Consider the following 26,859-nt stretch of genomic DNA (forward strand, 5'->3'; position numbering starts at 1 on the left):
CATGGGAGACTGTTGACTTTCTGTACTAGAACACTTGGTGATAGTTTTGCTTTCTCTTTCAGGCTTGTATTATGATATTTTACAACCAGACTTCTTGATTCTTTTGCATAATCAAGCTTCTTTGTACTCTGATTTCCACACAGAACGAAACAGGAATTAATAAGTTGTCAGACTCAACTCAGACAGAGGCTACTTCACACCTAACTGTACCTCCTCAGTGTGATCCTGATGTTATCATTGTGGGTTCTGGTGTACTTGGCTCAGCTTTGGCCACAGTACTGTCAAGGGACGGAAGAAAGGTGACAGTGATCGAGAGAGATTTGAAGGAACCCGACAGGATTGTTGGAGAGTTATTACAACCAGGGGGATTTCTTGCTTTGAAAGAGCTGGGTCTTGAAGGTAAGCAAGAAAACTAAATAGACTGCTAAAGAGCGAAGGGGCCAATTTTCAAAGAGTTTAGGGACCAAAGTTTGGGAGAAAGATGCTTTAACTGAAAATTGAATAGCAATGAATTCTTAAATTTAGGCACCTATTTTCAATAGGCATCTAAATTTAAGGAGCTAAAAATTAGGCAGGATCAGGTTGGGGCGCAGTTAGGAGCTTAATGCTGATTTTTCAGTACTACCTGCTGTACTGCTTTGGATTTACAGCCTGTCTCACTGACACAGACTACTCAATAATTACCGTAGATTCTTTTGGATTCATATTAGATAAATTAAACCTTTATTAGAGGTGCTAAATTCTACAATGATTAAGGTATATACAATGATTAGCTATATAAACAATCATTACATTACTGGTCTCTACATCTAAGCAATGCTAAGAGTTCTTAGACCAGGAAAAGAAGCAATAATACACCATACATACAATCATCACTGGTCCTTACATCATTCAGGCTCTTATCATCAGCTGGGGGGGGCCCATTACAGCGAAAGCCAGGAGCTTTTTAGACCAGGAACAAGTCCTCTGCGCAGTATGTACGTTACTCACAGATGAGCTCCCGATTTCACCGAAATAAACTCCCCTTTTTATTAGGCTCAGAACTCATGTTCAGAGCTAAGGAAAATTACAGAATGCTTCTCTGTTTAGGTAAACAAGCCATACTGTGAGAACTTGGTCACATGCTTTCCAAGTCCAGGTGGCCAAGCTGAACTCCGAAAACAAGAGCCATCCTCCCCTTTGCATACCAAATTAATTCTTATCTTCCAACTTCCAACTTGTTTTCGTATTTACAAGGAAAGTTACTTTCAGTCAAAGACAGAAGATGTCAGAGTTCATTATCGATCAAAGCAGGGTTGAAAAGTAATCCTTTACATCTTCCATTACATGTGCCTAAAAGATTGATTCACTAAGCTGTGGTAGCATTTTAATTTGAGAAACTCCATATTACTAGTGAATTGTCCCCTCTATATATAATGGAACATGGAAAATAATGTGAGTTTTCTGTGTCAAAACACAATTTTGCAGCTTAGTGAATCAACCCTTTAGTGTAGATGCAGAAAAACAGGCATAGACCTAGGAGCTTCTGTACTAGGAGCCTAAACTTTGGAATATTTTCAGCTGCAAACAGGCAAGTTCTGCTGAAAATCACCTGCCACTAAAGCACCTATTTCCAGTGTGCAGTTTTCTTTGAATATCAGCCTTTAAAAAGTTATTTTAATGTCATATGCTAAATGACATCAATTGTCTTGTTTAAAATAATAGCTCTGTATATTTTGCACTATTCTGCTCTTATTCCATATGTTGTTGTGTAATTATTTCAGATAGCTAACTACAGAATACCACTTGACAATATCAATTAACCTAGCTCTTAACTTCCAACATAATGCCAATAAAAATAAATGTAAACAAAGCATTGCAAGCTGAAAATTTCGGTTTATTACAAGCTGGCCAATGGAAGGCAAAAAATACACACACAGCATGGCACTGCAGTACTGCATACAATTTTATATAAGGTTTTATGCATAATTATATGTTTTACAGACAGAGAAACATCTGTGAATTTGTAATTAAAACAGATAGACCACTGTTTATCAACACATTCTTTTTTACATTGTAACCAGGTACCTCTAGGTGCAGCCCAGGATAGAACAATCTCCTCCAGCCACAGGCTCCCGGTACAGTCAAGAAATAAATGTCCACCAGCAACTTTAATCTTAAGGACTTTATTCCATGCAGGTTTCTAGTAGACCTGATACACAGTTCCAACAGCAGGATTCACCTTCAATCTTAAGCACATATAAGCCACCTGAAAGTGTGTGGCAAATAGTCCCCTTTAAGCAGTAGGCTATCAGCACATACCAGGATTCAAAACAGGCTCACAGCTCCAGTCTGGGCTCTTTATCCAGTGCACAATAAACAGTAGTTCAATTCCAAATAGAAGCAGTTCATTCAGTTCATCATCACAGTTAAATCACAAAGCAGCAGTTTCTACCTTCTACTCTCTTTACCTTCAGGAGGGGTTCCATACTTTAGGGATTTCTCATACCCCAAGGGATACCCCTTTACATCGGCTTCACTAGTAGATTCAATACTTTGGAGACCTCTATTACCCAAGGGCTTTCAGCCTGCAAATACTTTTGGGACTTTCTCACACCCAAGGGATTTCACCCTGCATCTGCTTCACTCTTCCCTGGGACTCCTTCCCACCTGCCTAATCAATCCCTGGCTTCTGCTCTCACAACCAATCATTCTCCTTCCATTAGCTTCCCCCACACCCATACCAGCTGAGTTAAGCATTAGACTAATGATGAGCTCCTGCACATAGGGTTTCCTATCTATCTTTCCCCCTAGTGGCAGCCAGTCTACACGTCCTGCCAGCTTACACCCATGTCTTCCCCTATTGCAGCTAGGAGTCCAGTCCGGGTTCTTCATCTCACCCCCTGGCTCCTTGCCTGCAATGCCTTCTGGGACTTGTATTTCAGACTAAAACTGCCTTAACCCAACTATCCTGGATGTGACTCTATCACAACATACACCATTTCTCTTGCCTTATTGTCCTAACCAGACCAGTCCATACCTGTGGGTTATGCCCATCAACCAGCAGATGGAGAAAGATACCAAAGATCTGTGAGTTCTGCCCTATAAGGGTACTGTGCAGCCTTAGGAATTCAGTATTTCTCTGTCTCCAGCAGATGGTGATGGACAGATCATGCAACTTCTGGATTTTTTACAGAGGAAAGCTGTGGGGCTAGCTGTATAACGGCTTCTGCTCCAAAAAAAGAAAAAGGAAAGAGATTTCTTTAACTGCTGCTGAGGGGATATTTCAAAGAATCTGAATTTTTCCCCCTCCCTTTCCATCTTTATTAATTATAGGATATTTTTTTTCTCATATTTAAAAAAAAGGTAAGGATTTGTATGAAGAATTTTGTTTTAATGTCATGTTTATTGGCATTCAAACTTAAACAACTTACAGCCGTGTCTACATATTACAACATATAGTGAAAAGGAACAGTGCTTGTCTTGCATTTTTATTTTATTATTTCCCCCCCCCCTTTATCCCATCTATACCCCACCCATCCTCTATCCACCCCCTAACCTACCCCCCCTTCCGCTCCCCCCCCCCTTTTACTAGCCTCTAGTAACATGTATTAACAGTTCAAAATCTTGCTTTGTGCTACTGGTGTGAGAGAGTCCCAGAAAGGTGACCAGGAATTACAGAATTGCTCGCCTCTCTTAGAGGCCAAATCCAGAATTCCTGTCTTCTCTAGTGCACATGCTTGAATCATTGCTGATCTCCAGTGGGATATGGTTGGGCGCTCTGCCATCAACCACAGTTGCAGTATGATTCACTTTGCCATCAGTATTGCTCGTTTCAAGAAACTTTTGAGTCCCGCTGGTGCTGGCCTTTGTATCCCAAATTGGTCAAACAGCTGCCTTGGGGATAATTTCCACGGCGTACTCCAGAGCTGTGACACATGTCTATTTAACTTGATCCAGAAGAGTTTTACTCTGGGACAACTCCAATACATGTGTCCTAGGTGTGCGTTGGTGCCCCTGCACTTTGGACAAGTGTCCGACTTCCGGAGTGTTGCTTTATATGCTCTGTGTGGGGAGATATGTAAGCGGAACAAGAATTTGTATTGCAATTCCCACCACGCCGCGTTTTCCGTCGTTGCATACAAAGATTTGAGGCACACTCCTATTTGTTCTGGCTGCAGTTTCATCTTCAACTCCGCGTTCCAAGCCAGAGTCACCGCTCGATAGTCCAACGGCTCAAGAGCATCTCGCAAAGAATGATGGAAATAACTCAACGGGACTCTCAATTGCGCATCCAATCCTAGTAACTCATTAAGTCTTTCCCAGGAATCCGTATTCAAAGATGTCAGGGGTAACGAGTTTACTCTTCTTTCAAGGCCTCAAATGATTTTATTACCCCCTGTTCGGTAACCACATGAAATAAGTATTTAATGCCCGCCACTGCCCACTTCTGGAAAGGGAGAGACGAGCTACCCGCTGGGAACGCCAAGTTTCCTTACAGCGGCAAAAGCACTGAAACAGAAGAATCCATTAGTCAGAGCCGGCCAAGCCGTTTCCAGGTAGCACGCAGCGGGCATAGGACATACCTTTGTATGAAGAATTTTGTAATAAGAGAAGTACCTTTACCACTCCTGAGGAGCTTCTGTTTGCAGCTTTTGCTAGTAAGTAAGCTTGAGGGCTCTGTCTATCTGTGAAGTTGGTACGGTGTCTCCTCCTCAGTTAGCTTGGCCAGACTGTCACATGTCTCAAACAGAGAGACAGCTTTTTTTGGTGTACCACGGTAGGCTGCAGCACCGGAATAAATTTCAGTCACTGCCGGAGCATCTGAGGAAATGGATTCTAGATATCATGGAAGCCCTGGCGGAGTGTGCCAAGTGTAGATCCTGCAGTGATGGCGAGTGGAGCATTGCGGGTGAGTGCACTTCTTGTCAAGGCAGGCCCTCTACTGTTCGTGATCACAGGGGGAGCCTTGAGAGGAATAAGAAGGTGCTTTATTGGGGGCTTTTCAGACTTCTGGTTCACGAGCAGAAACTGTGGGAAGGCCAGACGTTTTACCTTGTTCCTCCTCTGAGGCAAGTTCAGTCATAACATCCCTTAGTGAGGGAGTTGACCCCTCAGAATGTTGAATTGGGACATCGGGAAAGGTCCCTGTTGGCTGAGGAGGTCTCTGCAGATATTTTGTTACACTTTGAAGACTCTGTTGAATCCCTGAGAGCAGAGATGCCGTTTTCTCCAGTTTGTTTTACTTCTCCACATAGTTTTTCTTTTAAAGCATTATTCAGAGAGTAAATTTGGGAAGGCTCCAGGACTAATGGGTACAGAGCCAAATTCTACAAATTGTTAACAGATATAGTGGGGCCAATTACAACACAACTAAATGCAATGATAACAAGCTGTAGCTGAGGTACTAAATCAGGCCATGTTGGTAGTGCTTCCTAAACCAGGGAAAGATCCAAGTTTATCGGATTCTTATAGACCTATATCTTTTTTATTTTGAGACTAAGTTACTGGTGAAAGTATTGGCAAACCGCCTAGCAAAAGTATTGTCCAAACTACTGGCGGAACCATAGGTGGAGTTTGTCAGCAATCATCACACAGTTAAAAATATTAGAGCCATCCTGACCTCTCTAGAAGAAGTTAGATGCTTCTCGACACCTTCACTGCTTGTAAGCTTTGATGCAGAGAAGGCCCTCTATAGGGTTTCCGGGAGGTTTATGTATGGAGTTTTAGAGAAATATGACATTTCTGGAACCTTTCTTGCAGCGATTAGAATGTTATATGGCTCCTTTGTGGCTTTTATTGTTTTTTTTGTTACATTTATACCCTGCACTTTCCCACTCATGGCAGGCTCAATGCAGCTTACATGGGGCAATGGAGGGTTAAGTGACTTGCCCAGAGTCACAAGGAGCTGCCTGTGCTAGGAATTGAACTCAGTTCCTCAGGACCAAAGTCCACCACCCTAACCACTAGGCCACTCCTCCGAATGGGGTGAATGGTGCATAGTGGGGGTTTTCCAATCCAGTGGGGAACTAGGCAAGGATGCCCCTTATCGCCCCTGCTTTTTGTATTCATCTTGGACCCCCTTATTTGGTAAATTTTGTCCAGTCTGGAGGTGCGAGAGGAACACCTGGGATCTAGAGTTTTAAATTGCTGTATTTGCGGATGACTTGTTGGCTCACATAGTGGATCCTATGCGGTCCATTACTGTCCTCATAGAAAGTATTGAAAAAGTTGGGGATTTTTCAGGATTCAAGCTGAAAAAACACAAATTGGAGTCTCTGCCACTGATGTCACACTATTTGCGGCCTAGGAAGATGCCTTTCCTCTTCAGTGGGCCACAAACTCTGGTTCGACTTTCCCTGTGGGAATGGTAAAAAGTTTTGTTCCCGCAGTAAAAAATCTGTTCCTCCCTGCAGATCTTACCTACAGAGTTCTGCAGCCGGCAGCAATTCACAGTGTGAGGCCATCTCTGTGATCTTCTTTCTGCCGGGTTCCACCCTCTCTACTGCAACTTTCTGTTTAGCGTCAAAACAGGAAGTTGCAGTAGAGAGAGGGCGCTGCGGGAGGCGGCAGGAGGAAGGCCAAGGAGATGACCTCTCACTATAAATCGCTGTTGGCTGCAGGAAGGTCGGTGAGACTAGTGGGGAGGAGGAAGGGATGGGAGAAAAGCAACAGTGGCCTGGGGGAGAGCCACAGTGGTGGAGGTGGGGGGTCCAGGTGGTAACAGCGATGAAGGTGGGGGCATCAGTGGTAGGGGGGGGGGGCTTGGGGGACCGCAGAAGATTTTTTTTTAAAATTTTTAAATTTATCATTTTACTTAATTACATTCACATTTATCACGTAAATGTAAGGAAAAACAGAAATTAATATAAGGAAAAAGAAAAAACATTTTCTCTCAACAATATATATAATTGTCCACAATTGGGGGATCCAAGATCAGGAAAACAATCTCAAAGAAAATAAGAAAAACACCAAGTGGTTAATCTTACAAATTCATATTTTCTGAGGGAGGAAGGTTAATCGGTAATTGCAGCCGGTACAGTGGTAACTAAAGGAAGTTGCTGCAGAGGGTTCTTCATCTGTTCTTTTAACTCCACAAACTCTTGTAATTTCTTGGGTTCAACAAATAAGTAATAAGGAAATAAAACACTTACATGCAGAAGATTTTTTGCCCTGGGCCCATCTTTGTCTCTCGGCGGCCCTGCCTTGGAGAAGAAGGGGGATGGGGCTTCCAGATCTTAAATGGTATACCCAGGCGTGCTTGTTGCGCCATCTATGAGATTGGGTCTTACATACTGATTTACCCTACTAGAGATGGAGCAGGCCTTAGCATTGCCGTATCACTTAAGCTATTTATTGAATGCTCATATTCCTATAATCCCCCTTCTTCTGAAGCATAGTGTTCTTATACGGCCGCTAAGGGGATTTTGGAAAAGGCTTCTCTGATTTTGAAGGCATAACCCATTCACTAGTGATCTTCTCCCTATTGCAGGTAATGCAACTGTTCAACCAGGCATGGACGGTGTCATTTTTAAATGATGGACCCAAGAATGTATACAGTTTCTACATCAGGTTACTGAGGATGACAGGTCTATAATTCTACTTACAAATTTCCCAAGAGGGGTAGAGGGAGAATGGCATACAGTTTTTGCATATAGATAATTGGCAATGTGTCCTCTTTACTGGCAAACCATTACAAAAGAGAACAAATTACTGCTTTCTTTCAGGCTGAGACTCCACAGACTCCGTTATTTTGATGCTCCGTCAACCTTCCCCCCAAAATCTATATAGCAACACTTAGAGTCTGTGCTCAGAAATTAGGCATTGGGTGTTTACTTAGCTACTTGGACAGACTCCATCTATTACCTGTTATGTCAGCATGGTGAGACTGTCACTTCCACTCAGACAAGAGCTTACTTCCTCCACGACCCTCCAGACCGGTCAAGACGCGTGGGTTATGTCCTTATGTCCTCCTACCAGCAGAGGGAGACTGAGAAACACTGAGCTTTTGAATACTGTGCAGTACATCCACTAGCCAGTATTTTCTCAGTCTCAGCAGAGGTAGAAGGACAGCCTGTGCAGTCTTCAATAGTCTGGTGAGGTAGTTTGACTATTCGTTTAAGGGGATTTTACTCTTCTTGCCAATTTATTGGTTTTTGACTATTCCCTGTACGTGTGTTTTTCCCCCTGGGGTGTCACACCTGTTTTCAGGTCCCTCCCCCTGTGCTGCTCTCTATGGGGATTCTGGCAGCTTTGTGCCTCGGCTGCTTTTATAATATTGTAGCCTTGAGTGCCTCCCACTTCTCAGCTGCCAATTTGGGTTGATGTCTCTTTAAGAGCGATCTGGGCCTGTATCTGCCTAGGAACGGACGGCAGGTTCGATTCCTGTGTATAGCGAGAGAGCAGTGCGAGTGATTGTTGTGGGAAAGCGGTGAGTGAGAATTTTTGGCGCCGCTTCGCTCAGCGTGTGGTGAGCTTCAGTGTTATGGCGGGCAAACTCCTCCGGTGTCGCGCGTGTTTGCACCGAGGAGTAGAATCTCCGGTGGGACAGTGCCGGCTCTGCGGCGAACCAAAGCAGGCCTCGTCAATGGCGGCGCCCCCGGTGTTAATTGCCATGGTTCCAGCTAGTTCGGGGGCGTCGGGGGCAGCGGGAGCGCCAGCAGGGATGGCATCAGCGAGTTTAGTTTTGGCGGGAACGTCCGCCATTTTGGATTCCGCGCGTCCTGCGGAATCAGTTGTTTTGGCTCTGCTGCCCCTGGGTCGGCTCCGAAAGTGGTACCGGAGGGTCCAGGAGGCGTGGCTTTTCCTCCAGAGTTTGTTTGGACCCTCTATCAAGCCTGGAGGTCGGGACCCCCGCCTTTAGGGGAGGGGTCTAGTCCAGCACTGGCTAAGAGGCCTCGGTTTGAGTGGGACAACAAAGAGGGATTCTCTTCATGCTCATAAGAGGCCAGTGGGGGAGCTTGCTACTGGATCTCAAGGCAACAAAGGCCAATGCCAAGGGTCCATGCTTCTTCAGTGGACAAAAAGAGTGTGGGTCTGAGGGTCTGTACACCTTGGCCACTGGAGTAGCTGCTATTTGTGTTCCAGCAGCTAACAGTGTTGGGCCGGATGCTTCAAAGGATCTCATCCCACCTCAGCCACATAAATCTAATAGCTTCAGACTTACCCAGCATACTTTGATTTGCAGACCCGATATGTCACAAGATTGATTGGCTGCAACATGTTCTCCAGAAGAGGGGCTTCTACGTCAAGGACTGATGATCAGTAAGACATGGCTCACTTTTGTCTCATGGCTTGGCACTTGATAGGTTGCATTTAAGATGCAGAGGATATTCAAAGTAGGTGATTTCAACCCTGTTTCAGATTAGGAAGCATTCTGCCTCCACAGCATATGCAAGAGTCTGGGGAGTATTTGAATTTTAGTGTGCTGGTAGAACAATATCTTCCTTTCTGGCAACAATAGCCCACATTTTAGCTTTTCTTCAAGAGGGTCTCCATGAAGAGTTTGCTATGGGATACTTAAAGGTTCAGGTAGTGGATTTATCCTGCTTCCAGGGGCATTTAGAGAAGCCCTTCTCCTTTAGCAGCTCATCTCCAAAAAAAACTAGGACTAGGGGGCACCTAATGGAGCTACTAAATAGTAAATTTAAAACTGACTGGAGAAAATATTTGTTCACTCAGCGTGTAATTAAACTCTGGAATTTGTTGCCAGAGAATGTGGTAAAAGCAGTTAGCTTAGTAGGGTTTAAAAAAAAAAGATTTGGATAATTTCCTAAAAGTAAAATCCATAAGCCATTATTAAGATGGACTTGGGAAAATCCACTGCTTCTTTCTATGATAAGCAACATAAAATTTGTTTTACTGTACTGGGATCTTGCCAGGTACTTGTGACCTGGATTTATCAATGTCAGAAACAGAATACTGGGCTTGATGGACATTTGGTCAGTCCCAGTAGGGCAACATTTTTGATCTTATGTTCTAACTGTTTGTAATTCCTGTCCTGAGTGGAGTCTGAATTTAGTTTCAAAGGTGTTGGGCTCCTGTGTTTTGAACCTCTAGAGAGAGTAAATGTTTTCCCCTTTGCTGATTCACTTGAACTCTTTCGCATGCAGTGTAGGAAGGCCAATGGAGTTTACAACAGACATTGCGATTTGAGATAATTGCACAGATATTGTCTCATTAATTTTAATTGCATTTAAAAATTAAACACTAAAAAATGTTCAGTGAACTTTGGGACTAATGATTGACTGTTTGGGGGTGAATAAGCAGAGGTTATATGAGCAAACTTTCCTTTCTCCAAATCTATATATTTAACATACTTAGAGTTTGCCTTTAGTTTAAGTTGAGTCTATCAATATTTGGTTATTTCATATCTACACTCAGTATTTGAGGTTTCTGTTTGGAAATTGTGGTTGTCTGTTTTATAAAGGGAACATATACACATATGCTCCCCTCTTGGGAAAGCTCCCTCACAAAGTTACACTTTATCTGAGGTACACACAGCTTTCCTATTTTATATGCATATGCTTATGAACAATAAGGATGATAAATGCAAACCCTACTCTCAGGTACTCTTCTTTTCAGATCAGTGAAGCTTAACATTGTATATAGGCTGCATACACATATGTTTATGTACATACTAGTAAAAAAGGCCCGTTTCGGTGAGCAATGAAACGGGCACTAGCAAGGTATTTGATTTCTGCAATGATTGTGTTGAAAGAGGTTTATTTTATAATTGTGTTGTGTAGGTAATGAATATTTGACATTTTTGTGTTATGTGCCATTTCATTTTTTATTTTTTTGTTTTGTTGTACTGTTGGTGGGGGTCTGTAATTTTGGATGTGCGTTGGATTTTATCCCGTGGGTGGGGGGAAGGGGGGGTTGTTGTGTGTGTGTTAAGGGCAGTGCTTGCATTGTTTTTTTTTCTTCTTTACGGCTTGAAGATGTAGGACGACTTCTGAACTCCTTTGTTAATGGGTGGGTGTATGTAATTTTGTATGGGCGTTGGATTTTATCCCGTGGGTGGGGGGAAGGGGGGTTGTTGCGTGTGTGAGAAGGGCAGAGCCCATTTTTTAAGTGTTTGTCTTATTGTTCAAGGGTGATATAGTGAGAGAGAGAGAGAGAGAGAGAGAGTGAGTGAGTGTAAATGTTGTGCATCAGTGTATGTGTGTGTTTTTTGCTTTTTTTAGTGGGGTTTTGGGGTGGAGGTTGTAGTTTGTATGTGTGTGTGTGTGAGAGAGAGAGTGTGTCTGTGTTTGTTTCAGTGTGTGTGTGTGTGTGTTTGTGAGAGAGGGTGGGGCGGTCAGGGTGTTTGCGGGGGAATGTGTTTGTTTCTGTGGTATGGTGTGTGTGTTTGTGTCTGTCAATGACAGGTGGGGTCCATGGGTTGGTGAAATGTGAGGGTGTTTGGAGGGGGATCAGCGTTTGTTGAGGGTTTTAGTGGGTTGTGTTTGTGTTCTTGCTTTTTTTTGTGTGTTGTGCTGGCAAAGTTGGAGGAAGTGTTTTTTAACTGAGAGGGTTTTGCAGGGGTTTTGGATTTGGGTCTGCGTGTGTTTTTTGTTGGGGGTGGAGGGTGAGTCATCTTCATCGCCGGTGTTACGGCTGCCGGCTGCAGCAGTCCAAAGCGTGTAGACTCTGTCCTTTTCTCTCTCATGTTCTGTGTTCACACGGGCGGGACCTGAGCTGTGTGAGAGAGAGCAGAGTCTGGACGCTTTGGACTGCTGCTGCCATTCGCCGTAACAGCGACGATGGAGGGATGCTGCCTGCAAGTGTTTTGGAGGGACGACGTGACGATCCTGGGGAGGAGAGGGTGTTGTCCTGTACGTCCGCAGGTGTGTCGTGATGGGAGGGCAGAGGGTAGGAACGAATTGTTCGCCGATTCTATCCTCTGCCTTAGACACTCTTGCACCTTTGATGACCCGCCCTATAAGGCGTACAAAGCCCCAACCTTGGCTGACTTCTAATATCCGCTACCTACGTTCCTATACCCGCTCTGCCGAACGCCTCTGGTGGAAATCTCGGGCCCTTGCTGATTTCTTACACTTTAAGTTCATGCTGACCTCCTTCCAATCTGCTCTTTTACGTGCCAAACAGGATTATTATATCCAACTGACCAACTCTCTTGGCTCTAACCCTCGACTTCTCTTCACCACATTGACCTATCTCCTCAAGGTGCCCCCTCCCCCAACTCCCCCTTCATTATCTCCTCAGACCCTTGCTGAATTCTTTCACGACAAGGTTCAAAAGATAAACCTTGCATTCTCTACCTCACCACGTCTCCCTCCACTAGTCCGTTCTTCTGTCTCTCCTTCCCCTCATTCCCTTTCCTCCTTTCCTGAAGTTACTATTGAGGAAACTACACTTCTCCTTTCTTCCTCAAAATGTACCACCTGTTCCTCTGATCCCATTCCCACCCACCTTCTTAATGCCATCTCTCCTGCTCTTATTCCTTTTATCTGTCACATTCTCAACCTCTCACTTTCTACTGCGACTGTCCCTGCTGCCTTTAAACATGCTGTGGTCACACCTCTCCTTAAGAAGCCTTCACGCGACCCTACTTGTCCCTCTAATTACTGACCCATCTCCCTCCTTCCTTTTCTCTCCAAATTACTTGAACGTGCTGTTCACCACCGCTGCCTTGATTTTCTCTCCTCACATGCTATTCTTGACCCACTACAATCTGGTTTTCGCCCTCTCCACTCAACCTAAACTGCGCTTACTGAAGTCTCCAATTACCTATTACAGGCTAAATCCAGAGGTCAATATTTCATCCTCATTCTTCTTGATCTTTCCGCTGCTTTTGACACTGTCGATCACAGCATACTTCTCGATACCCTGTCCTCACTTGGATTCCAGGGCTCTGTCCTTTTCTGGTTCTCTTCCTACCTCTCCCTCCGCACCTTTAGTGTTCACTCTGGTGGATCCTCTTCTACTTCTATCCCTCTGCCTGTCGGCGTACCTCAGGGTTCTGTTCTTGGTCCCCTCCTCTTTTCTATCTACACTTCTTCCCTTGGTTCATTAATCTCATCCCATGGCTTTTCCTACCATCTCTATGCTGATGACTCCCAAATCTACCTTTCTACCCCTGATATCTCATCTTGCATCCAAAACAAAGTTTCAGCGTGCTTGTCTGACATTGCTGTCTGGATGTCTCAATGCCACCTGAAATTAAATATGACCAAAACCGAGCTTCTCATTTTCCCCCCCAAACCCACCTCCCTGCACCCCCATTTTCTATTTCTGTTGATGGCTCTCTCATTCTCCCTGTCTCCTCAGCTCGAAACCTTGGGGTCATCTTTGACTCTTCTCTCTCCTTCTCTGCTCATATCCAGCAGGTTGCCAAGACCTGTCGTTTCTTTCTTTACAACATCCGTAAAATCCGCCCCTTTCTTTCCGAGCACTCTACCAAAACCCTCATCCACACCCTTGTCACCTCTCGTTTAGACTACTGCAATCTGCTTCTTGCTGGCCTCCCACTTAGTCACCTCTCCTCTCTCCAATCGGTTCAAAACTCTGCTGCCCATCTTATCTTCCGCCAGGGTCGCATACTCATACTACCCCTCTCCTCAAGTCGCTTCACTGGCTCCCTATCCACTTTCGCATCCTGTTCAAACTTCTTCTACTAACCTATAAATGTACTCACTCTGCTGCTCCCCAGTATCTCTCCACACTCGTCCTTCTCTACACCCCTTCCCGTGCACTCCGCTCCATGGATAAATCCTTCTTATCTGTTCCCTTCTCCACTAATGCAAACTCCAGACTTCGCGCCTTCTGTCTCGCTGCACCCTACGCCTGGAATAAACTTCCTGAGCCCCTACGTCTTGCCCCATCCTTGGCCACCTTTAAATCTAGGCTGAAAGCCCACCTCTTTAACATTGCTTTTGACTCGTAACCACTTGTAACCACTCGCCTCCACCTACCCTCATCTCTTCCTTCCTGTACACATTAATTGATTTGATTTGCTTACTTTGTCTATTAGATTGTAAGCTCTTTGAGCAGGGACTGTCTTTCCTCTATGTTTGTGCAGCGCTGCGTACGCCTTGTAGCGCTATAGAAATGCTAAATAGTAGTAGTAGTAGTAGTAGGAGTCTGTGGGGGAGGAGGGGGAGGTCCGAAGTCGTAGAGGAGAGGGCGGGGGTCCGAATTTGGATGAGGGAGACGTGGTCAAGTGGCACCTTGGGAGGGGCGAGTGACAGAGCACCGGGGGGGGGGGGGGGCTGTTTTCTAGTGTGTCAGCTTTACCGGCACTGCTCTTTTCTTTTTTTGCGCCGTTGGCGGTTTCCTTTTTGTTTAATACTTTACCGGCACTGCTGTTCTCTTTTTGCGTCGTTAGCGGTTTCTTTTTTTTTTTTAATACTTTTTTGGTGATTGGTGTCGTTGGCTGTTGCTGCTGTGCTGTGATTGGGCACAGTAGTTTGTGACGCAACCGGAGTTGCGAGACGTCATCATGTCAGCAGATGGATACATTGAGCACGAATGCTTCAAGGTTTTTGTCCACGCTGCCACTGGCCTGCCAGCTTCAGAACGTTGGAGGTGGGTTTTATTATATAGGATACCCTAATACATTTTATAAATGCCTATTTCTGCATGTAAAATGGTGTTTAACCCAAAGAAACAGCATGTAAAATTGTGTTGAGTGAATTAGGCTCTAATTGCCAAATGTAAATCTTTTGATCTGAATTGCTTTGTAGATGCAGTGGAAGGAATTGATGCACATGTAATACATGGGTATGTGATTCACGACCTGGAGAGCATGACTGAGGTAGAAATTCCTTATCCTGTGGGAGAAGACAATCAGGTGCAGTGTGGCAGAGCATTCCATCATGGACGCTTCATAATGGGTCTTCGAAGACTGGCCAGGGCAGAGCCCAAGTAAGATGGAATATTTAGCATATTGCATGATATTTTAATACCTTTGATAATGACAAAGAAGTGAATATAATTATTTATGTTAGCATAAATCAGAATAAAAGAAATTTGAGGATATGGGTAATGATATGAAGATGGAGGGAAGAAAGCTCAAAAGATGCAGGATGAAATACTTCCTTCCTCATCATCCTTCCAGTGGTGTGGAGGGACAATGAGAACTGATAAACTAGGTCTTACCTGCCAAATGTCTTTCCTTGAGTCCCTCCAGACCAGTCCAGAACCTTAGATATGGGAGGTAGAGAAGAAAGTTTGCGGAAGTAGGATCTAGGGGCATTAATCCAGGTAGGCTTCAGAAAATGTGAGATTTAAGAACTTATAATTGTATTTCATGCACTGTAGCCTTTTCTACAGATATGTGTAAGCCACATTGAGCCTGCAATTGGTGGGAAAATGTGGGATATAAATGTATTAAATAAATATAAATAAATAAATAAATATTGTTTCTCTGTTGTTTCTTGGCCCTGTTTGAGGGGATTAATAGCATCTGTACTTTGCTAAAGAAAAACTGGCTGGTTGTAGACTGCACAGGACCCATTATAGGGTGAAAGGGATTGAACCAATAATTTTCAATCTCCATCTGCTGGCAGGAGAGCATATAGCCCACTAGTCTGGACTGGTCTGGAGGGACTCAAGGAAAGAAAATTAGCAAATAAGACCTAATTTGTCCTTACTGAGAGGGAGATGGGTGCCAACAGTAGCCTCCCAGCAGAATAACATAGTAGATTACAGCAGGTGAGGACCAATTGTCAGTTATTCTCCATTATTTTGGTCTACATTGCTATGAGTCAATATTCAGCTACAGTGGTCAGTGGGTTTATTAAAGAACAGCTGTGGCATTTTAAAAAAGCATGTATATTCAGCATCACTACTGTATTGAGGGGTATTAAATAGAAACACAAAAACAGAGAAAGTGATGGCATATAAGGACCATATGCAAAGTGATGCATGTGGGTAAGAGGAACCCGAATTATAGCTACGTCTTGCAAGGTTCCGCGTTAGGAGTTACGGATCAAGAAAGGGATCTGGGTGTCGTCGTCGAAGATACGCTGAAACCTTCTGCTCAGTGTGCTGCTGCGGCTAGGAAAGCGAATAGAATGTTGGGTGTTATTAGGAAGGGTATGGAGTCCAGGTGTGCGGATGTTATAATGCCGTTGTATCGCTCCATGGTGCGACCGCACCTGGAGTATTGTGTTCAGTACTGGTCTCCGTATCTCAAAAAAGATATAGTAGAATTGGAAAAGGTACAGCGAAGGGCGACGAAAATGATAGTGGGGATGGGACGACTTTCCTATGAAGAGAGGCTGAGAAGGCTAGGGCTTTTCAGCTTGGAGAAGAGACGGCTGAGGGGAGATATGATAGAAGTGTATAAAATAATGAGTGGAATGGATCGGGTGGATGTGAAGCGACTGTTCACGCTATCCAAAAATACTAGGACTAGAGGGCATGAGTTGAAGCTACAGTGTGGTAAATTTAAAACGATCGGAGAAAATGTTTCTTCACCCAACGTGTAATTAGACTCTGGAATTCGTTGCCGGAGAACGTGGTACGGGCGGTTAGCTTGACGGAGTTTAAAAAGGGGTTAGATAGATTCCTAAAGGACAAGTCCATAGACCGCTATTAAATGGACTTGGAAAAATTCCGCATTTTTAGGTATAACTTGTCTGGAATGTTTTTACGTTTGGGGAGCGTGCCAGGTGCCCTTGACCTGGATTGGCCACTGTCGGTGACAGGATGCTGGGCTAGATGGACCTTTGGTCTTTCCCAGTATGGCACTACTTATGTACTTATGTACTTATGGCTAGTCGGCCCATCCTAACAAACTACTAATCTCTACAATCTCTTCCTCTCCCTTAGAGATCTGCTATGCGTGTCCCATGCTTTCATGAATTCAAATACAGTCTTCGTCTCCAACACCTCTACTGGGAGGCCATTTCATGCATCCATGACCTAGGCTTTTCCATAAAGAAATATTTCCTTAATTACAATTGAATCTGTCCTCTTCAACCCTCCAGACCGGTCAAGACGCTTGGGTTATGCTCGCCTACCAGCAGAGGGAGACTGAGAACACTAACTTCAAACTATGTACATATAACCTGTGCCTAGCCACCTGACGTCAGTATCTTCTCAGTCTCAGCAGAGGGTAGACAAGCAACCTGTGCAGCTTGTCCGGTCTGGTAGGATTCAGAGATTATTTAGAGCTTCTTTGGTCTGTTTTTCAGTTTTATCCTCTGTGCCTGGAAGACTTTAGTGTGCTGGGGGTTGGTGGGTCCGGTGGGGCCTGCCATTGTCCCCTTTGGGGTGTCACACCCGGGTGGCCGGGTCCCTCCCCCTAACTGGCTCTCCCGTTTGGGCAGCTTTGTGCCTCGGCTGCAGTTCTGTGCTGCAGCCTTGAGTGCCGTTTAGTTTTAGCAGCAGCAGGGCTCAATTTCAGGCTGCAATAAAGTTTGTTGAAAAAAAAAAAAAAAAAAAAGAAAGAGATCTCTCACAGATCGAAGGCCCAAGCGGTGTGGAGAGCTGAGCGAGCTGCAATCTGGGGTTCCAGGGGTGTTCAGCTGCTTTGGGGCGCTGTTTTGCAGGCTTCTGGTGAGTGGGCTGTCAGCTGTTTGTTTAGGCGCGATGGCGGGAAAGCCGCTACGATGTAGATTTTGTGCGCGCCGGGGGGTTGAAGTTGTTGGCGGTTCTTGCCGTTTCTGCGGCGAACCGAAGTCTTCTTCCTCCGCTCCGCCGGTGTTAGCGGCGGAGGTTCCCGCGTCGGGCCCTCCAGAGCCGGCAGTGTCTCAGGCTGGTAGCGTGGCGGCGGTCCCGATTTTGGCGGGAATCGCCGCCATTTTGGAATCGGCACCGCAAGGCCCGGAGTTGGTCGGAGGACCTTTGGGCTGTCAGTTGTCCGGTTTTTCTGGGGGGGACGGTCCTGGTCGGATGGGTTTCCCGCCGGATTTTATTTGGTCTTTGTTCCAGGCCTGGCAGGCGGGGCCGACGCGAGCAGAGCCCCCTAGTCTTGGGACGGGGGGTGCCAGTGTTAAGAGACCACGTTTGGAGTGGTCGGAGGACATGGAAAGTTTTTCCCCTCCGGAGTCAGAGGGCGATTTTAGTCCCCTGGAGGAGGATGAGGGGCCGTTGGCTGGTTATGAGAAGGAGCTTGCTGTGCCTGGGGAGGACCCTTCGGTGGTCCGCATTTTTCACCGCGATGAGTTGGCAGAACTTATTGAGCAGGTGTCATCGACTCTCAAGTTTGAGGCGTCAGCTCCAGTGACAGCCGGGTCGCAGGATCCTTTGGTGAAGGGGATTCGGCAGGTATCTCGCACTTTCCCTATGAACGCGGATCTGAGAGAAATGATTACCCAAGAGTGGCGTTCTCCAGAAGATCAGTGTAAGGTGGCTCGGGCCATGGCTAAGTTGTACCCGCTTCCGCAGGAGGATAGAGATTCCCTCCGGCCTCCAACCGTAGATGCCGTGGTGACGGCTGTGACTAAGGCTACGGCCATTCCGGTGGATGGGGGGGCCGCGTTGCGGGACCCGCAGGACAGGAAATTGGAGACGTTTCTCAAGCGGAGTTTTGATTTGTCTGCGTTGGCGCTGCAGGCGTCGGTTTGTGGAGGCCTGGTGGCCCGGGCTTGTTTCCGCTGGGCGGAGCGGCTGCTGGATAGCCCGCCGGCTGATAGGGCCTCAATGGTTCAAGATTTGGCAAGGTTGGAGATGGGGTCGTCCTTCATGGCTGATGCACTGTATGATTTGTTACGGGCTTCGGCTAAGAACATGACCCTGGCGGTGGCTGCTCGTCGGGCCCTGTGGTTGCGGGGCTGGATGGCTGATGCTGCTTCTAAGGCAAAGCTGTGTTCGCTGCCGTTTAAAGGTTCTTTGCTTTTTGGGGAAGAGTTGGATAAGTTGGTGAGGGGTCTTGGTGATACTAAGGTTCCTCGTCTTCCGGAGCTTCGTCCTAAGGCTGCTAGGGGGTCCGCGGTGCGCGGACGGTTTCAGGAAGCTCGACGATATCGGCCTGGCAGGTCCTCCGGGGGGACTAGGGGTCGTTTTTTCCAAAGAACTCAGTCCTTTCGAGGTGGCCGCCGTGGAGGGCGAGGTTCCTCGTCGGGAACGCCCGGAGCGTCCCGTCCTTCGCAATGATGGTGTGGGGGCCCAACCTCTGGTTCGCGTGGGGGCTCGTTTGCGCTTGTTTTACCAGAGGTGGGTCCAGATCACCTCAGATCAGTGGGTACTGCAGATTGTGCGAGACGGCTACGCGTTAGAGTTCGACGGTCCTCTGCCCGATTTCTTTCTCGTGTCCCCTTGTCATTCCAGGCGCAAGGCGAGAGCAGTGCGAGAGACCTTGGCGCGTCTGGTCGAGTTAGGAGCAGTAGTTCCGGTTCCTCCAGGAGAGCGAGGTACGGGTTGTTATTCCATCTACTTCGTAGTTCCCAAAAAGGAGGATGCTTTTCGGCCCATTTTGGACCTCAAAAAGGTCAATGCGGCTCTGAAGGTTCCTTCCTTTCGAATGGAGACGCTGCGCTCGGTCATTGTAGCGGTTCAGGAAGGAGAGTTTCTGACGTCTTTAGATCTGACGGAGGCTTACTTGCACATACCCATCCTAGAGGCACACCAGCGTTTTCTTCGCTTTGTGGTGTTGGGGAGACATTTTCAATTTTGTGCTCTGCCGTTCGGCCTGGCGACAGCGCCTCGCACCTTTTCCAAGGTCATGGTAGTGGTGGCGGCAGCGCTGCGTTTGCAGGGCATTTTGGTCCATCCGTACCTAGACGACTGGTTGATTCGAGCCAAATCAAAAGCAGAGAGCGAGGAGGTCACCGGTCGGGTGGTGTCCTTTCTGCAGTCGCTCGGTTGGGTTGTCAATCTGGCCAAGAGTCACCTCGTTCCGTCGCAGTCCCTAGAATATTTGGGAGTCCGATTCGACACGAAGAGAGGCCGTGTGTTTTTGACAGCGTCTCGCATCTCCAAGCTACAGTCTCAGATCCGGCAGCTCCGAGCTCAGAGGGCGCCGTCGGCGCGGGAGTATCTTCGGGTGCTGGGTCTGATGGCGGCATCAATAGAGGTGGTACCTTGGGCCAGGGCCCACATGAGACCGTTACAGGTAGCGTTGTTGTCTCGCTGGTCTCCTCAGTTTCAGAGTTTGGAGGAGAGGCTCTCCCTGCCGGAGGTGGCTCGGGGCAGTCTTCGCTGGTGGCTCCTCTCTCCGAATCTAGCGAAGGGCATGCCGTTGGACACGCCAGACTGGGTGGTGCTGACCACGGATGCGAGTCTGTCAGGATGGGGGGCGCATTGTCTGGGTCAGGTGGCCCAAGGGCGTTGGACGTTTGAGGAGGCGAGTTGGTCCATCAATCGCCTGGAGACGCGAGCTATTCGGTTGGCTCTTCGGGCTTTTCAGAGTCTTCTGGACGGCAAGGCAGTCAGGGTTCTTTCAGACAATGCCACGGCCGTCGCTTATGTAAATCGACAGGGGGGAACAAAGAGTCCCGGGTTAGCGGTAGAGGCGACGGAGTTGCTGTCATGGGCAGAAGTTCATCTGCAGAGTCTGTCAGCGGGACACGTGGCAGGGGTGGACAACGTGAGTGCAGATTATCTGAGCAGGCATACGTTGGATCCCGGAGAGTGGGCTCTCCATCCCTCCGTGTTCGAGCAGATAGTGTTGCAGTGGGGTCGGCCAGTGTTGGATCTTATGGCGTCGGCCGACAATGCGCAGGTCCCTCGGTTCTTCAGTCGTCGAAGGGATGCTCGAGCCGAGGGCATCGACGCGTTGGTGCTTCCGTGGCCACCTCAGCAGCTGCTCTACGTGTTCCCGCCGTGGCCGCTGGTGGGCCGCGTGGTACAGCGGATCGGTCGTCACTCGGGATTAGTGGTTCTGATAGCGCCCAATTGGCCCCGGCGTCCGTGGTACGGAGATCTGATGCGGTTACTGGTGCAGGATCCGATTCCTTTGGGGCCTCGGGTGCGACTGGTTCAGGGGCCGATAGAGATGGCAGATCCCTCTCCGTTCTTGCTTACGGCTTGGCTCTTGAGAGGCACCGGTTGAGAAAGAAAGGGTTTTCACCCAGAGTGGTTGATACGATGTTGCGGTCTCGCAAGAGGTCTACTTCTTTGGCGTATGTGAGAGTGTGGCGCACCTTCGAGAACTGGTGTCAAGAGCGGGCTTATGTCCCTTTGCGTGCTTCGGTGGTGGAAGTTTTGGATTTTCTGCAGGATGGCTTGGAGAGGGGACTGTCGCTCTCTTCCCTGAAAGTGCAGGTTGCTGCCTTGTCTTGTTTTAGAGGTAAGATTCGGGGAGTTTCCTTGGCGGCTTCTCCTGATGTGGGGCGGTTCCTGAAGGCAGTGAAGTTGATTCGGCCGCCTCGTCGTCCGTTGGTTCCGCCTTGGGATTTAAATTTGGTTCTGGAGGCGTTGGTGGCACCTCCGTTTGAACCCGTGGCATCCATTACATGTAAGGATCTTACTTTGAAGGCGGTTTTTCTGGTGGCCATTTCTTCGGCGCGTAGGATTTCAGAGCTTCAGGCTCTGTCTTGCAGGGAGCCTTTTCTGTCATTTGCTAAGGAGAAAGTGACTTTACGGACGGTTCCTTCCTTTGTGCCTAAGGTGGTGTCGGCTTTTCATGTCAACCAGGTGATTTCCTTGCCTGTGTTGGGGGATCGCGCTGGGGACCTTACGCAACGTCGGCTGGCTAAGTTGGATGTACGGCGCGTTTTACGGTCGTATTTGCGCAGAACGCAGGATTTTCGAGCATCGGATAGGTTGTTTGTGTTGTTTGGAGGTCCCAAAAAAGGGGCAGCAGCTTCCAAGGCTACTCTGGCTAGGTGGTTGAAGGAGACCATTGCGTCGGCGTACTTGTTGAAACGCCGTGCCGTGCCCTCGGTGCTTAAGGCTCATTCTACTCGGGGGGTAGCTGCTTCTTGGGCGGAAAGTAGTTTTATTCCTCCGCAGGATATTTGTAAGGCAGCGGCGTGGTCTTCCATCCATTCCTTTGTGAAGCATTACAGACTTGATGTTCAGGCAAAAGAGGATGCTCGGTTTGGAGCGGCTGTGTTGTCTTCTGCTTTTCGAGGGTCCCACCCTTAAGTTTCTACTGCTTTGGTACTTCCCAAGCGTCTTGACCGGTCTGGAGGGTTGAAGAGGAAGGTGAAATTAGGCCTTACCTGCTAATTTTCTTTCCTCTAGACCCTCCAGACCGGTCAAGAGCCCGCCCTGTGTATTATCAGAAGTGTGTATTATCAGAAGTGATTTTGAGCCGTGTTCTGCTATGACTATTCTTTCAAGTTTAGTGTGGTCGGAGAGAATTTCTTTGACTCTAAAACAGTACAGAGCGGGACGTTTGGACGTTCCGTCTGTGGAAGCACACTGTTGGTGTTTGACTATTGGTTTTCCAGGTACAGGGGTTTTGTTTCTCGTTTTCAGGTTTTTGGTTTTCTGCTTTGCTAAGCGGATACTGACGTCAGGTGGCTAGGCACAGGTTATATGTACATAGTTTGAAGTTAGTGTTCTCAGTCTCCCTCTGCTGGTAGGCGAGCATAACCCAAGCGTCTTGACCGGTCTGGAGGGTCTAGAGGAAAGAAAATTAGCAGGTAAGGCCTAATTTCACCTTTCACCTTCATCCTATCCCCTCTCATTCAGAGCACTCTCTTAATTGAAAGAGGACTGCCTCCTTTGCTTTCATACCACGGTGGTATTTAAATGCAGGGCTTGATAAACACTGTATTGAACCCTAGGCAAACATATATTTGTAGGTCCTCCTACCACAAACATCTCCCCAGATTTACTTAATTTCTCACCACCTCCCCCCTCCCTCCCTGCCCACCACTTTTCACCTCTCTAGAAGCAGCCGGGAAAAATGCAGATCCTAGCTGTGGATATCATAGCAATAATAGTTTGTGAGTGAGCATAGGGACTATGCGAGCACATGGTTTGAATGGAGATGCTTAATGGTTAGAGCTGGAGAGTTGCCAAGTTATCTAGTTCCAGGAGGTAAAATCTGAGTGAGTTCTGCATTTCTGACAACCCTATCCTGGTACATTATAGGACGTGAAGCACCGATTTCAATTGGTTTTATCAGAGACACAACTAACACTGAATTGGGATATAAGTTCAAAAACAGGAGTGGCCAACTAGTGTCCCTCCTGGAACAGGGTAATTTGGCAGCTCTGCAGTAATGAGCTGAAAACCAGGGAAGTTGGGCAAGTTATTTTCACCCTCTTCTGCCTCTGGTATAAAAAGAGAGAGATTTATGGGTGATGTGTTTGAGGTATAAATTTACAAAGTTTTATGTGTGAAAGTTGTGTCACAAACAGAAGAAGAAAAACAATATATTTAGTTTTCTTTGGTGCTTCTGAAAGGATATAGATGGAGTGGAGGCAGTATTAGGATAGCGTTCAGAGATTTGCCCAGGTAATTTTATGTTTCAACGATTGTTATTGTGACTCTTCAAAACAAAGGAAATTGTACAATCTTCCAACACTGTACCGAACATATTCCAATAACATCACACTGATCATTCCCGTACATTACAAAATGCCATCAAGTTTTAACTGATATATCCTGTTCCCATACTCCCTCCCACTTCCCAACTATAGATCAGCGACGTGATTTTAAACTTTAATCGACCTCCCACCCACACTTCCTGTACCCTCCCAATAAAAAAAAAGGAGGGGGGAATAAGGAGAGGGGGGCCAACCCGGTATACACCGCAAATAACATCTCCCCTACCAAAGGAACCCTACTTAAATATATTCAAAATCAGGCTTCGAGCCCTTTGCGGGAGTGACTGAATATATACTTCCCAAGTATCCAGAAATAGTTTCCTCCCAACCCTGGGCCTGCCTTTGTTCTAGTAACATTAATGTATGCAACCTATTTCTCCAGGCCCAATAGGAAGGCTCAGTTTCTCCCACCCATGTCCCCAGTATAACACACTTATCCAATACTGCTGCTTTCCGAAGAAGAAGGATTCTATTGCGATTAGCAATATGAAAAGCTTCATATTTGTCTAACAGCAGCCCCTCGGGTGTGAATGGAAGAGAGCATCCCCAAAGCCCTTCAAAATAATGCAAAATGCCCCTCCAAAATAGCCGTATCTTCGGGCATCCCCAAAAAGTAGGAGTGGCCGAGTGGTTAGGGTGGTGGACTTTGGTCCTGGAGAACTGAGGAACTGAGTTCGATTCCCACTTCAGGCACAGGCAGCTCCTTGTGACTCTGGGCAAGTCACTTAACCCTCCATTGCCCCATGTAAGCCGCATTGAGCCTGCCATGAGTGGGAAAGTGTGGGGTACAAATGTAACAAAAAAATAAAAAGAGTTATTATCTCTATTACATTTCAAGCAAACCAGTGTTCCCACTCCCCCACTCTTAAATACTTGCTCCTGAGTAAAATACACCCTGTGTAAAGTCCGATACTGGCATTCTCGTAATTTAGCACTCACTGATATTTCAGGTATCCGCTTAATTAACTAATTATAGTCTAAAGCGGAAACTTGCAAACCTATATCCCCACTCCATCTAGAAATCAGATCCTCTGCCTGGCATCCCCCCCCCCCCCCCAGGTGACCGGGCGGCTCTCAACTTCTTCCCCTCACCTTTTAAAGCCTTCTTTTCTTTACCGATGTCTGTGACTCATACCTGCTGGCCCTGAGCCTTCCCTCTGATCTGGTCCTGCCTATGTGGAAACAGGAAGTTGCGTCAGAAGGAAGGCTCAGGGCCTCGCTGTTCACTGCCGACAAAGAAATGAAGGCTTTAAAATGTATGGGGGGGAGTAGAGTTGAGATGCTGGAACACCTGAAGGAGAAGAGAGAGAGAGAGAGAGATGCTGGGAGTCTTCAGCTGGCAAGGCTAGAGAGAGCCCTGCCAGCCACATTAGAGATGCTCCACTGCTTGGTGAGCCTGAGCCCACCTGGGCCTACCTGTGACTATGCAACTGCTGTCCCCATCAGAGACACACATACACTCTCTAGCTCTGTTTTCTACTGCTGTCCTGCTGCTCCCCCATCCCTTACCAGGTCTGCCCACCATCATATAAAGTTCTTGCGTTTGCTGCCAGTTTTTTTCCTCAGCCTACAGCAGACCCTTCACAGTTTCCTCCATTCGTCATTCCTACTCCTTTTCAACACTCACTTCCATATCATCATGCTGATCAATCCATAGACTGGTGGGTTGTGTCCATCTACCAGCAGGTGGAGATAGAGAGCAATCCTTTTGCCTCCCTATATGTGGTCATGTGCTGCCGGAAACTCCCCAGTATGTTCTCTATCTCAGCACGGCCACGATGGAAGTAGTGCCCTGGGCCAGGGCTCATATGAGACCACTACAACACTCTCTGCTGCAGCGCTGGACTCCGATGTTGGAGGATTATGCTGTGCGCCTTCCCTTGGACCCAGCAGTGCGCAAGGCGCTGAGCTGGTGGATGCAGACAGACAAGTTGTCTGCAGGAATGCCTCTGGTGACCCCGGAGTGGATTGTCGTCACGACGGTCGCCTCTTTGTCGGGCTGGGGAGCCCACTGCTTGGGAAGGACAGCGCAGGGGCTCTGGTCTCCTGCAGAGGCAAAGTGGTCTATCAACCTCCTGGAACTCAGGGCCATTCGGTTGGTGCTTTTGGAGTTCATCCCGGTACTGGCGTTGAAGCCAGTACGGGTCCTGTCGGACAATGCCACGGCTGTGGCCTATGTCAACCGCCAGGGAGGTACCAAGAGCGCCCCTCTAGCCAAGGAGGCCATGAATCTATGCCAGTGGGCGGAAGCGAACCTGGAACAGCTGTCAGCGGCCCACATTGCCGGAGTCATGAATGTCAAGGCGGACTTTCTCAGTCGCCATACCTTGGAGCCCGGAGAGTGGCAGCTATCTGCTCAGGCGTTCTTGGACATCACGAAGCGCTGGGGCCAGCCGAGCCTAGATCTGATGGCGTCATCGGCCAATTGCCAAGTGCCGCGCTTTTTCAGCAGAGGACGGGACCCTCGATCCCTGGGAGTAGATGCTCTTCTCCAACAGTGGCCGACACAAGAGCTTCTCTATGTGTTCCCGCCCTGGCCCATGTTGGGCAGGGTGCTAGACCGGGTGGCAAAGCATCCGGGCCGGATAATCCTGGTGGGTCCGGATTGGCCCAGACGTCCCTGGTATGCGGACTTGATCAGGCTCTCAGTCGACGATCCTCTGCGGCTGCCAGTGGAGCAAGGCCTGTTACATCAGGGTCCCGTGGTGATGGAGGATCCCTCCCCCTTTGGTCTTACGGCCTGGCTATTGAGCGGCAGCGTCTGAGAAAGAAGGGCTTCTCAGACAAGGTCATCGCCACTATGCTGAGAGCGAGGAAGCGCTCTACTTCTACTGCTTACGCCAGGGTTTGGCGTATCTTTGCAGCGTGGTGTGAAGCAGGCTCACTTTCTCCCTTCACTGCTCCAATTTCTTCAGTGTTGGCGTTCCTGCAAGAAGGTCTGGAGAAAGGCCTGTCGCTCAGTTCCCTTAAAGTCCAGGTAGCGGCTCTGGCTTGCTTCAGGGGCCGCCTGAAGGGCGTTTCCCTGGCTTCGCAGCCAGATGTGGTGCGCTTTCTCAAGGGAGTTAATCACCTGCGCCCTCCTCTGCACTCAGTGGTGCCTGCGTGGAATCTCAACCTGGTGCTAAGAGCATTGCAGAAGCCGCCTTTTGAACCCTTGTCGAGGGCATCTCTGAAAGACCTGACGTTGAAAGCAGTCTTTTTGGTGGCTATCACTTCAGCCAGAAGAGTTTCCGAGCTCCAGGCGCTCTCATGTAGAGAGCCTTTTCTGCAGTTCACTGAGGCAGGAGTGACTATTCGCACAGTGCCTTCCTTCCTGCCCAAGATTGTTTCTCGCTTCCATGTGAATCAGCAGCTCTGTCTCCCTTCCTTTCGTAGGGAGGACTACCCAGAGGAATACTCTGCTCTCAAATTTCTGGATGTGAGACGTGTCATCATCAGATACTTGGAAGTGACCAATGATTTCCGGAAATCGGATCATCTG

At 47.5% G+C, this 26,859-nt stretch overlaps 1 protein-coding gene across 1 annotated transcript in view; it reads left to right on the forward strand.

Annotated features, from left to right (window-relative positions):
- Positions 1 to 26,859, forward strand: part of SQLE (squalene epoxidase) — a 72,126-nt gene that overhangs the window by 7,391 nt on the left and 37,876 nt on the right. The window contains exons 2-3 of the mRNA XM_030219042.1: positions 144 to 399; positions 14,670 to 14,850. Of these exons, the coding sequence (XP_030074902.1) occupies positions 144 to 399; positions 14,670 to 14,850 (437 nt within the window). The remainder of the gene's footprint in view (positions 1 to 143; positions 400 to 14,669; positions 14,851 to 26,859) is intronic.

This window comes from Microcaecilia unicolor, chromosome 1 (assembly GCF_901765095.1).
Source record: "Microcaecilia unicolor chromosome 1, aMicUni1.1, whole genome shotgun sequence".
Lineage (NCBI taxonomy): Eukaryota > Metazoa > Chordata > Amphibia > Gymnophiona > Siphonopidae > Microcaecilia > Microcaecilia unicolor.